This window comes from Borostomias antarcticus (genome assembly GCF_949987555.1).
Source record: "Borostomias antarcticus genome assembly, chromosome: 33".
Classification (NCBI taxonomy): domain Eukaryota; kingdom Metazoa; phylum Chordata; class Actinopteri; order Stomiiformes; family Stomiidae; genus Borostomias; species Borostomias antarcticus.
In genome coordinates, this window is record NC_140266.1 from 2,170,627 (window position 1) to 2,182,754 (window position 12,128).

Sequence of the window (12,128 nt, forward strand, 5' to 3'; positions counted from 1 at the left end):
GCTGTCCGAGACTGAGCAATTAGACAGCCCTCACAAAATAGCACAGGTGGAATCTTTCAGAGAGATTAATGTCGCCACCTACACTGTGGGGTTTCTTCAAGGTCGACGGCGATGAACTTTAACGTTCAGATTGTAGGGCTAGTTGTGCATTGAACAAAAGCTCAATCATTTAATTTCCAATTTATTTGTTAAGACGTTTTCAAAATCACCAACATCCCTCACTGACATACAAATTAGACAAAAGCTCAACCATTTCACTTCCAATTTATTTGTCAATATATTTTCAAAAGCACGAACATCCCCATTACACTTTTAAGAGTTTAATTAAATCAGAAATTGTGTTTTATTTGGGGACTAACATTCTACAAAAAAGAAAAAAAACTTTCAAAGACACCTAACATTGATATAAAAGGGTGCACACACAAAAGTGAACTTCCAAATCATCAAAATCAACAACAAAAATGCATATCACACCTCTTATGGCCAAGACTAACTTCGCTGTAATCATGTTTCCTCCTACAACACAAAAAAATATATTCTGCACAGGTAATTTCCAAGGTGCGTAAAGTGGATCCATTTACCATGAATCATTGAGGGGCTAAATGTGATCGTTCTAATCAAATGTGAAGTTCCTTTCTGGAAAAAAAAACATGGACACCCCTCACCCCTCTCACATCATTACACTCATTCAGAATCTCAGAACGGCTCCTATAGGTACTCTGCACTGGTGAAGGTAGACGAGGGATTCGATGGATGAAATAAGTAGAAAAGAATCTACTCGGCCTATTAAAGGACACTGAAGAGCCTGTTAACAATATGCTAAAAGCATGTTTGTAAATCAAACATTTAAGAGTACAATAAGATCAAATAAGATTATACAATAAGATAAAATGAGACTTTTTAATCCTCGGAGGTGGGGTTAGCCCATGCAATATTCGACACAATAGAAATGTCTTGCCCATTCCCCCAGAGTATAGAGGCCTGGAAATAGCTATTTTGTCATCAGCACAAATCAACAATTCACAATGAATGTTCTGTTCTGGAAAAAAAAAGTTCTTGGAACTTTCAAGGTATCATTCCTTGTGATACCAAGCTACTACAGAGGCACACATTTTGTTATGATGCTGCTGATACAAACTTGATGAAATCAAACTACAAACCCCAGGTAAATGTCCACTGGCTACAGTGGCTAGTTTACAAGTTGCCGCCATGATTAGAGTTTGTTTTGACTATGACTGACTTCCAGGCCTGAGAACTCTGGCGGAAGGGCGTTACTTTTGCACTCTATTATGGGCTAAGGGTGTACTGGTATCGGACTGGACTGGGCGTGGGTCTAACTGTGGCTTCTTAGAAATGATAAGGGGTGTGGGTGACCCAGTTGGAGGTCTGGGCTTTGGTGCGCTTGGCAGAGCTGTGGGAGGTGAAGAGGGACTTGTAGACCTCGGATTTCTCCTCCATAGCCTGGATGGACCTCTTGCTCCCCAAAGCCACCGAGGACTTGTCCCCATTGGAGGAGCTGGACGATCCCGAGGGTCCAGCCACTGCTGGAGAACGTAGAGAAAACGCACGTCAAGCTTAAGACTGAGCGGTGATAAGGGAACTGGTGGTGAAGTGTTGGTATGGTAAGATATCTTGACTGACTGATTTCACCGTCATTCTGTGTTGACGTCTTCCCCTCTGTGGCGTCCATTTTAGGGGACTCTGGGTTCTCTAAAAGGAGAAGCACACAACAATGAACTAATACATTGAAAAAAAGGAACTGGATCCTTCATGCTCAAAGGGCCTCCATTTTCAACCCATGTCACACGATGACAATTATGATCTTCATCCCATAATGACTCGATCCTTAAGGGTCAATTACTGTACTTGGCCTTCTTTTGTTTCACATTCAACGTTTGATGATTTCGCCCAAATAAACCGCCAGGCTCGCAGCAGGCTACACCCTGTTCCGCTGTTGGAACAGAGCATTGTGTGCAACAGGGTCTGAGGGTTAAACAGGAAACCAAAGCAAAGTGGCTGCGTCGAGTGGATAAGCACCTGCTCTGAGGACTCCTTCATAAAACCTTGCTCAGGATTCGCGTGCCCAGGGTTGCGGACATCCGCAAGTTCCGAAAGGTACGCACAACGATTTTCCCATTTAGAACGAAGTGCGCACGCACGTCCCACGCCGGTTCCCCATTATAATTCTCAATCAACTCTAAACTTGGCGCACATGAGCGCGCGTGTCTATAAATGGCCAGTGAAACGCCTCCAATTCACAGAAATCGATACAGCCCAAATCTAAGATGACGGCAAACGTGGCAGCAAAGAAGCGGAAGCGGCTCATGAGCCACTCGTGGTCATTGGTCAGTAGGTCTCTCATTGGCCAGTAGGTCTCTCATTGGCCAGTAGGTCTCTCATTGGCCAGTAGGTCTCGCCGGTCCCTGAAGACTCACTCTCTCCGAATTCCTTCCTCCACATCATCCAACAACAGTACATATAAAGCAGCCATTGTGCTTCATTACGCATTGGAATTGCATGCCTTCTTATACCCACCCACGGACATGATTATATGGAACAGGTGCGACTGTCACTGACAATATATGAACCACGCACGTGATTGATTAATTTCATTTCTGGGTGACGATACAGGGATGACATGTAGAGGCGAGGGCACTTATTTCCGACAATGCTGGATGTCATGAAAACGGGACAATCGATGACACATAACATCTAAGACAATTAAAAGCACTCTTATATACCCGACTGAGGCATCGAAGACAGGATCAGTTTAGCCTATTTCATTGATCAAATATGCATGCCGATTTCTAAATAGCCTAAATATCTTATAATAATGGGCGCCCTATGAATGTGGATTCCTGAGTCAAACAATGAGGCAATGAAACACCATCAACAAACACAGCCTATTTCTGTGTAACACCTTTCATGGAAGGAGTGTGTGTGTAATGTTTATCTGCCACACCCCAGAAGGGAGGTGTGCTTATAATGACTTGAGTGAGAGCGCCTGTGTTAAGCGGCCAAACTACTGAGTGGGACTATAAAAGGCAAGTGAGTTCGGTCAGAGAGAGTTGGTTGCTGGAAGTGCTGTTGCTGCTGGGCGATCGCAGAGACGCTGCGGGAACACCACCGCCCCCATGCCACCCTGAGCCACTCATGTTTTATAGCCTTTGTGTGTTTGGTTGAGGGCCCTGGAGAATGATAGAGATCCCTTTTTGAATTGTTTTAATATTAGTGATAGGGATAGGATAGGGAATACAGCTGTTAGTCAGGGATAGATAGGGACGATTTTAGGTTCTAGATAAGTTAGGGAACAGATTAGCCCTCGGCCAGGGTAACAGGCCAGGGTAACAGGCCAGGGTAACAGGCCAGGGTAACAGGCCAGGGTAACAGGCCAGGGTAACAGGCCAGGGTAATAGGCCAGGGTAATAGGCCAGGGTAACAGGCCAGGGTAACAGGCCAGGGTAACAGGCCAGTTCCTACCCCCAGTTTCCTGAAGTAGGCCCATGGAGAGGTTTTAGGTAGTGTAGGGTGTTGTCCTTGTATCCGATTGCAATCTTCATAATACATATTTGCTTTTAATTAGGTCTGCCTGGTCTTTGGTGATTGTGTCCACACACTGAAACTCTTTGGTAACCTTTCCTTACACACCTTGCAGTAAATCATGATATTATCCTTATAATATAATAGGCTACCGTACACATTGCCTGAGTAAATATGTCATGCACGACAGTGCACACTTAGAGATTTCTTGTTGCGGAAGGCTAGGCTGCATGTTGGCACTGTCGTTTTCCCCGCGGTGAGGCGGGCTTCTCTACGACTAGAGTGATTGTTGCTCTACCAAAATTGAGATTCACAAAGCAGTGTAAATATAAAGGCCGTTCGTAAGTCATTCACAACAGTATTTGAATCATAGTGATTGCTTTGAGCGCACAGCTTACACTGTCCACATGGTTATTTGTGAGAATAAATAAATGAAGGAATTATTGATGAGAATAGGCCTTAATAAATACAAGATTTATGAGAATAAATAAATACAGGGATTATTTATGAAAATAAATGAATGAATCAACTGTTTAGCGGTGACAGATCCAATTGATTATGATTCCCGGTTGGACTGTGTACAATATTTGAGGGGTTATTTTGCAATATCGATATATTTATTGTTCACAATGTTCAGACCCGTTGCTAGGGCTCAGTCCTAAGGGGGGCATATGAACTGCATGAGGGGGCACAATTATCATTAACTATTTTTGATAATACTATACTATTACACTAATTAATTCTCCTTCTGACTGATAGAAACGTTTTCACGTTAACAACGATAGCATACTAAGTGTTGAAGTGTTGTTTTCACACGTTGCGGTAGATGTCCTTAGTTAGTTACTTAGGAGTCAGCGTGGCCTGGAGTGCAAAGCTCAGCTCGCCTCCTAACTGAAATCACGCTTGTGGTAACCGCTGCGTTGGCGTAGCTTCCTTTTTCAGAACAGCGGCCGTGAAACAAAAAACACACCACTGTTTCTTAAAGGAGTAGTAAAGGGAAAAATCTGGTTTCGCCCTGTTTTAAGGTTACTTATGATCATATCCAATGGTTCAGATCAAAACGTTGACAAAACTAGCACTTTTGAGAAAGTCTGATAATTGCTCTGCCACCGTTTTGGTCATACAATGGATGTGGGTGGGCACCTTGAAAAATCATTCAAAAACATGTTAAACTCTCGATTTCAAAGACAAGAAGCTCACTGAGGGGGTAATTGGTGTCCGTTGGTGTTCTGACAAATTTGCCGCAACATAGACAGTTTTGACCTAACAAATAGGAAACTCTGATCTACGGATATTCTACAGTACCTATTGTGAAGTCTTGGAGTGAGAGCGGTGGCTATAGAATCTGGATTATAGGACCTTAGTGTACAGATCACAGGGAGGCAAGAATAGATCAATATTGAACACGATACAAAACGGCTGAACAGTGAGTTAGACAAAAATAGCTTCCCTAAATTTTAGCTACAGATTTCCTGTTTAGGAAACTGAGTGGGTGTAAACCACTTCCTGTGACTGCCACCGTACAGAGGGATCGCTCCGAACGAACCGCGCAGCGAAAAGCTCTCATCTCACTGAGCATGAAACGATGGTTACGTATTGTAACCCTAGTTCTATGAGTGGAGCGGAGCCCCACAGGGCTAGCTCCTATTGGCTAGCGAAACCCAGCTAGCTACATTGACTGAAGAAAAAAACATACACGCACCTGTGTCCAACCAGGTCCGGTGCACCACTGTATAAGCGGGCTACGCCCGCACATCTGCTCCTAACCGAAATTTTCAGCGAGCAGACTGCGGGGCAGCAAGTCTGTTCCCTGTGGGGCTCCGCTCCACTCATAGAACTAGGGTTACAATACGTAACCATCGTTCTATTTCGTGGAGCTCCGCCCCACAGGGCTAGCTCCTATTGGCATAAGCGGAGCTACACGACCGCACCATACACTCTTGCTGGCCCCAGTAAGGGAAACCAGTCAGGACACAAGCCAGGGCTCCAAGGCGAGACCATACTAACAGTTGATCCGACCCAAGCACTGGCCCCACCCCGCCACACTCAGTCTATCACAGCCGAGGGCAAGGAGAGGTACGTGGGGCGAGAGCTGGACCAAAGCGGTTACTCCGTAACAAGCCCGTCCCAGCCTCACACATAAACAGGAACGGAACGTCACTAGACGGGCCCGCTCCTACCTTAGCTGAACCGGTGAGACCTGAGTGAGTCACGTCTGCTTTCCTAGCAGGAAAAGACCCCGCGGCTCAAACCGGTTCTCCAGTAGCGGCGAGACCTGCCATGGTCAATTCTGACTCTTTCACAGAAGACCCGGCGACTCGAGCCGAACACCTACATGAAAAATCCTGTCTAACGCTGGCTCGCACCGGCGGCTGTGTTTAGCACAGATGACGCCACAGAGACAGAGGACATGGATAAAAGGTAATAACGGACAAAAGGAGACGGGGACGACCAAGTCGCCGCCGCACAGATGTCCTCCACTGACACACCATTGAACAGGGCAACTGACGTGGCCACACCCCTTGTGGAGTGTGCCCGAACAGCACCAGGCAGAGGACGACCCGCAGTCACGTAAGACTGGGCGATGCCCTCACAGATCCAATGGGAGAGACGCTGTTTCGACAACGGAGAACCCACCTTCCCTGGGCCGTGGCAAACCAACAACTGGGGGGTGGTGCGGACCGCAGCCGTGCGCTGGACGTAACACATCAACGCACGCACAGGACACAACAAATGCAGGCGGGCCTCTTCCTCGCTCGCATGAGGTGGAGGATAGAAGGCTCCCAGCTCCAAAATCCCGTGCCCTATAGGCGCCCCGGACCACCTTCGGAACGAAAGATGGATCCGTGCGCAACACAGCTTTGCTCCCATCACCCGTGATGAGAAAAACTGTCAACGCCCTCAGATCACTGACCCGCTTGCCCGACGTCAGAGCAAGGAGCAGCGCGGTCTTAATCGACAGCCACTTGAGAGATATCCGCTCCATTGGTTCGAACGGCGCTTTACATAGCGCATCCAGAACCAAGAGCAAATCCCAAGGCGGCGCCGCAGCCTTACGCACAGGGCGAAGACGGCGCGTGCCGGCCAGGAAGCGTTTAACCAGGGGATGCCCGAAAACCGTAGTTTTGGCGAACCCCTCATGGCATGCGGAAATAGCACACGCATACACCTTGATAGTGGATGCTGCCAAACCGCCACCATGACCCATCAGGTGCTGAAGGAATTCCAAAATCGCCTCGACCGAGCATGACTCGGGAGCGAAGTCCCTTTCCTCACACCAACGCGCAAAAGCAGCCCATTTGCCAGAGTAAACCAAGGCAGTGGAAGCCGCGCGCGCGCTCTGAATTGTACAGATCACGGCCGGAGAGAGTCCCCTATCAGACAATCTCCGCCGTTCAAGAGCCAGGCCACCAGCGGCCGTCCCAAGACTGGAGGTGCGCAAATTGAGCCCTCCGCCTGGGACAGAGCGTTCGGCCAATGAGGGATGTGCCACGGTTCTACAGTAGTCATGGCCATCACTTCTGCATACCATCTCGCCCAGTGGCGGTCCGGCGCTATCAGTATCACTGATGCACCCTCCGACCGCACCCTGGCCAACAATGGTAAAATCAGCCCCATCGGCGGGAAAGCATACAGCAGCGCCCCCGGCCAGGGGGCATGCGCGAACGCATCCACGCCCAGCGGAGGCTGGTCCTGCTGTCTCAGAGAGAACCAGAGGGGACACTTCGCGTTCTCTCTCGAAGCAAAGAGATCCACCCCTGCTCTGCCGAACCGGGTCCAGAGCTGAGCCACTACCTGAGGATGTAGGCTCCACTCGTCCGGGTGAGGCCCGCCCCGAGACATCAGGTCCGCCCCGACGTTCAGACGGCCGGCAATGTGCCGCGCTGTCAGTGACCGGAGATTGACATGAGCCCATCGCCACAGCGTTACCGCCAGACGGTGAAGCGCTGGCGAGCGGACTCCCCCTTGTCGGTTGACGTAAGCTACTGTGGTCTGGTTGTCTGACCGCACCAGCACATCGCGCCCCTGTACCAGGTGTACAAAGTGGCGCAATGTCAGTAGCACCGTCTCCAACTCCAGGAGGTTGATGTGGCGCCGTTCTCCGACGGCCCACAAACCACCTACGGCCTGGGACAGACATGTACCACCCCAGCCGCTTAGAGACGCGTCTGTGAAGACAGCGACGTGAGCCGACACCCTGCCTATTGGAACACCGTGCGCTATTACGCGCCGGTCCCTCCAATAGTCGAGGTCTGCTGACAACGACCCCGGCATCCGTACAAGGCGCCGTCTGTGCCTCACAGGGTCCAGACGAAGCCGCGCGAACCATCTCTGCACGCACCTCATGTGAAGAAGGCCCAGTGACACTACCACATGGGCGGCTGCCATGAGACCCAGAAGGCGCATGACCGACAGAACCGCGATCTTTCGAGAAGGACGGCAAACACTGAGACTCTTCTCCAGTGTTTCCCTCCTTGAATCGGATAGCCGTGCTCTCATGGCGCTCGTGTCCAGATTGATACCTAGGTAAACAATCTGACGGGCCGGCCACAGAGCACTCTTCTCCCAGTTGATTGCAAACCCCAGGTCGGTGAGATGCCGCACCACCGTGGCGGTATGCATCAGAGCCAACAAAGGCGACGGAGCCAGTACCAGCAGGTCGTCCAGGTACGCCAGGATCCTGATGCCCTGCCGGCGCAGTGGCCTCAACGCCGCCTCCACACAATTGGAGAAGGTTCTGGGGGCGAGCGCATATCCAAACGGGAGTCTGGTATATTCGTACGCCACACCCAGGTAGGCGAAACGCAAAAACTTCCGATGCCGATGAGCTATCGGTATGTGGAAGTAAGCGTCCTTGAGGTCTATGCTGGTGCAAAAATCGCCGGGAAGGAATGCCTCCAGCATTTGTCGCACCGTAAGCATATGGAACTTCAGATTCGCCACCGTTTTGTTGAAAAGGCGGAGGTCCAAAATTGGCCTCACGCCCCCCGTCTTCTTTGGCACGAGGAAGTAGCGGGAATAAAATCCCTCGTTCCTCTGGCCTGACGGGACCACAGTTACCGCTCCCTTCGCCATCAGTTCTGCAATCTCTGCTGACAGAGCGGCAGCCTGAGCGGGACGCGGTATCACTGTCTCCACTACGCCCATGAAGGGCGGTGGGGGGCAACAAAACTGAATGAGATACCCTTCCCGTAGAACACGCTGCAACCAGCTGTCCAGGAGACATCTCTCCTGCCAGACTGTGAAGCGGTTGGAAAGAGGTTGTGCCGGAGATCGCGGGAACAGATCGAGGAACCTGCCATAGTTCAATTTGGCCCTGACCGCCACCGGACAGCTGAGAAACTCTGCTGTCCTGGCCCAAGGCGGGCCACCCTCGAAAGGGAGATGAAAAATCCCCATTGGGAGTTCCATGTCCCTGAACAGCGCGAGAATGAATGGCATTCCTGTCAAGAAGCACTTCATTCACAAAAAGAGGAAGTGAGCCGACACCGTCCGCATCGCTAACAAGCCGCCGTCGCTCATCCCATTGAGAGAAAACGGCGGAGTGTTGCAATGCGGGAAGCCCCGCCTTCTCATTTGCATGATCTGGCAAGGTGCCGTCTTTCGCAGACCGACTAGACGGGACATGAGAGGCGGGCAGTGTTAAATAGCCAGCCGAGGCAGTAAACACGGAAGTATTCTCACTGACCGGTGAGCGTGAAAACTCCCTACCTGTCGAACACACAGGGAGAGGCTCGAACGCTCGGCCCGAATGAACGAACGCCGTCTGGGGGTCTAGCGCATCTTTTTCGCCGCTAAACCCCGCCAGCGGTCGGTCCCGAGAAAACTTCGAACAGGGCAGTACAGCCATAGCACTTGGCCTGGGCGCACACATCCCCTCTGTTAAAAACCCAACCGGTCTGTTTAGAACAGGGGCGGCGAGACCTGCCGTGGTCAAATCTGACTTTCTCACAGAGGACCCGGCGGCTCTAGCCGAATATATTACATTCGCTGAACCGGCGAGAGCTGCGCGCGTCACGTCTGCTCTCTTTGCAGGAAAAGACTCCGCGGCTCGAGTCGGTGTACCAGCTGCGGCGAGACCTGCCATGGTCAATTCCGACTTTTTCACGGAAGACCCGGTGGCTCTAGCCGAATACATCACATCAGCTGAGCCGGCGAGCCCCGCGTGAGTCACGTCTGCTTTAGCAGGAAAAGACTCCGCGGCTCGAGCCGGTCTCCCAGCTGCGGCGAGACCTGCCGTGGTCAATTCTGACTCTTTCACAGAAGACCCAGCGGCTCTAGCCGAGAACATTACAGTAGTTGAAAAGGGAGGAGATGCGGACTGCACATTACAACCAGCTTGATAACGTTGCATCGTGTTTGTTTTATTGAACAGGGAAACTTGCTCACCGCCGCTCTTAACAGAGCGTGGTGTGGACACAACACAGTCACGCAACTCCACGCACCGTCAATAGGTGCGCCTCTTCCTACCCCAAGCCGGAGGCGGAGCGGTGGGCGCGCTTGAAGACGCCGGACCGGTCCCGGCACCCTGGGCGGGGTAGGCAGGGGGAGGTCGCGGGGGAGGAGCCGCGTGCGCAGTCCAGGAGCCCGGGCGAGCCGGTCCATGGGCCGCAGCGGGGCGGGACCCCGTGGCAGGTTGTTTAGTCTTGTGTGTCCGCCGGCGCTTGCTCCCAGTCGCGGCAGCATCAGCCGGAGCACGCGGACGTGCCGGCACACTGCGCTCCCCCGGAGCCGCGAGATGGCGGGCGAGGAGGAGCCGGTCCTGCTCCTGGCTGCGACACTGCTCCAGGATGTTAGACACAGCTGCCCCAAACAACCCCTCCCTACTGACCGGTGAGTTGAGGAGGACACTCTTGCTTTCCTCGCGCAGACGGGTCAGGGAGAGCCATAGGTGGCGCTGCTGCACCACCGACGTGGCCATCACTCCACCCAGACAGGAGGCGGAGATTCTCACAAGCTGAGCCACAGCTCCGGCGGCTTCGGCCATCTCCGCTCTCCTGTCTTCATCCATAGAGGGGGGGGTTTGCTCCGTAGCTAGCTGGCCGATGTAAATGGCCAGCATAGCAATGGAGGAGGAGGCAGCCACGGCCTGCGCGGCCAGAGAAAAACCTTTGTCGGCCAAGGACAGGGTTGTCTTGTCTTTGACGTCCGGCATGAGAGGCTTCCTGGCCGAGCCCCAGGCGGAGGAACCAGGCACCAGGACCGCTGCAATGTCGGGTTCCAGAGGAGGAGAGCCGATAGCTGCTACGTCAGTCCAGCCGGTTACCCTCGTAGCTCTGCTGAACTGGCGAAGCGGACCTCTGATGGCCAACGGCCGCTCCCATTCAGCCTCGACGAACGCCTCCAGGTCAGGCATAGCCGGCAGGAGACGAGGAGCAGGCTGAGAGGGACGCCCGTAGCAGACGGAGCTCCACAGTGGGAGCCCCGTAGTCGCAGCAGCCTCCGGGACGGAGATACCGAGGTGATGCGCGGCTCTCTCCAGCAGCCGGGGCAGGTCGCGATCGAAGGAACCCCGCCCCGGGAAGGAGGCGCCACTAGCCGTAGTGGCTTCCGACGCAGAGAGAACCTCGTCTTCCCCGGAGAGCTCATCCTCATCATCCGTAGGCGCGAGGGAGGTAATCGGGGCCGCCGGTTGTTGCGGGGGCGCGCCGATGTCCTCGCCGACCAGCTGGACCAGACCTTCAGTCTCCAGCGGCGGCGGAGCGAAGAAATGCGCCCGGAGCATCCTCTCCATGGGGTCCAGGAGGGCGCAGATCTCGCAGGCGGGGGACGGAGCCAGACCCGCTCTGGCGTGCTGCGGCCCCAGACAGCGGAAGCAGAGGTGGTGTCCCACGTCGCTGTAGCGGGAGCCGCAGACACAGAAACGATCCGGCGGATCCATCGGCACCGGCAGGGGGTCATCTAGGGACGCCGCCAGGTCCGCTTGGGTCCGCTGAGTAGACATCTTCTGATCTTCTCCAGTAGCAATGCGAGCTGAAAATTTCGAAGGAGCAGATGTGCGGGCGTAGCCCGCTTATACAGTGGTGCACCGGACCTGGTTGGACACAGGTGCGTGTATGTTTTTTTCTTCAGTCAATGTAGCTAGCTGGGTTTCGCTAGCCAATAGGAGCTAGCCCTGTGGGGCGGAGCTCCACGAAATAGAACAGCATTAGCCGGCTAGTCGTCGCTAACCAGCTAGCATCGCAGATCCACAGACAAATTACCACCTTGCACCAATTGGATGGGCCTGTGTATGCTCACTTTGGGGTTACAGAAACACATACCTTTCGAGTCTGACGGCTTGGAGACGGCCTCAGAGACCTTGTTCTTCTTTGATTTCTGAACACACAAAAAACAGGTAAATACGCCGCTCGATAAGAAGAAGCCCGTATTATGAATTGCTCGTGAACTACTCTGCGATATTAAGTCAGCGGTGTACCTTGGCTTTGGCTTTGGCTCTCTTCTCCGCCATCTTCTCCCTCAGCTTGTCCACCTCCTCCTTGGTCCCGTTGATGACCACTACGTCTCCATCTTTAAACGGGTCTCCGCACTACGGGAGAGAAGATTAGACGACCTTGAAAGACGCTGCCTACAAAGAAACGTGTAAG

The 12,128-nt window shown here is 52.5% G+C and overlaps 1 protein-coding gene across 2 annotated transcripts in view; it reads right to left on the minus strand.

The window, feature by feature from the left end:
• Positions 1-247: 247 nt before the first annotated feature.
• Positions 248-12,128, minus strand: part of rtf2 (replication termination factor 2) — a 245,229-nt gene continuing 233,348 nt past the window's right edge. For both annotated transcript variants that reach the window (XM_084460523.1, XM_084460522.1), the window contains 4 exons: positions 11,960-12,070; positions 11,805-11,859; positions 1,642-1,710; positions 248-1,544 (listed from right to left, as the gene is read on the minus strand). In XM_084460523.1, the coding sequence (XP_084316649.1) occupies positions 1,348-1,544; positions 1,642-1,710; positions 11,805-11,859; positions 11,960-12,070 (432 nt within the window). In that variant the 3' untranslated portion in view covers positions 248-1,347. The remainder of the gene's footprint in view (positions 1,545-1,641; positions 1,711-11,804; positions 11,860-11,959; positions 12,071-12,128) is intronic.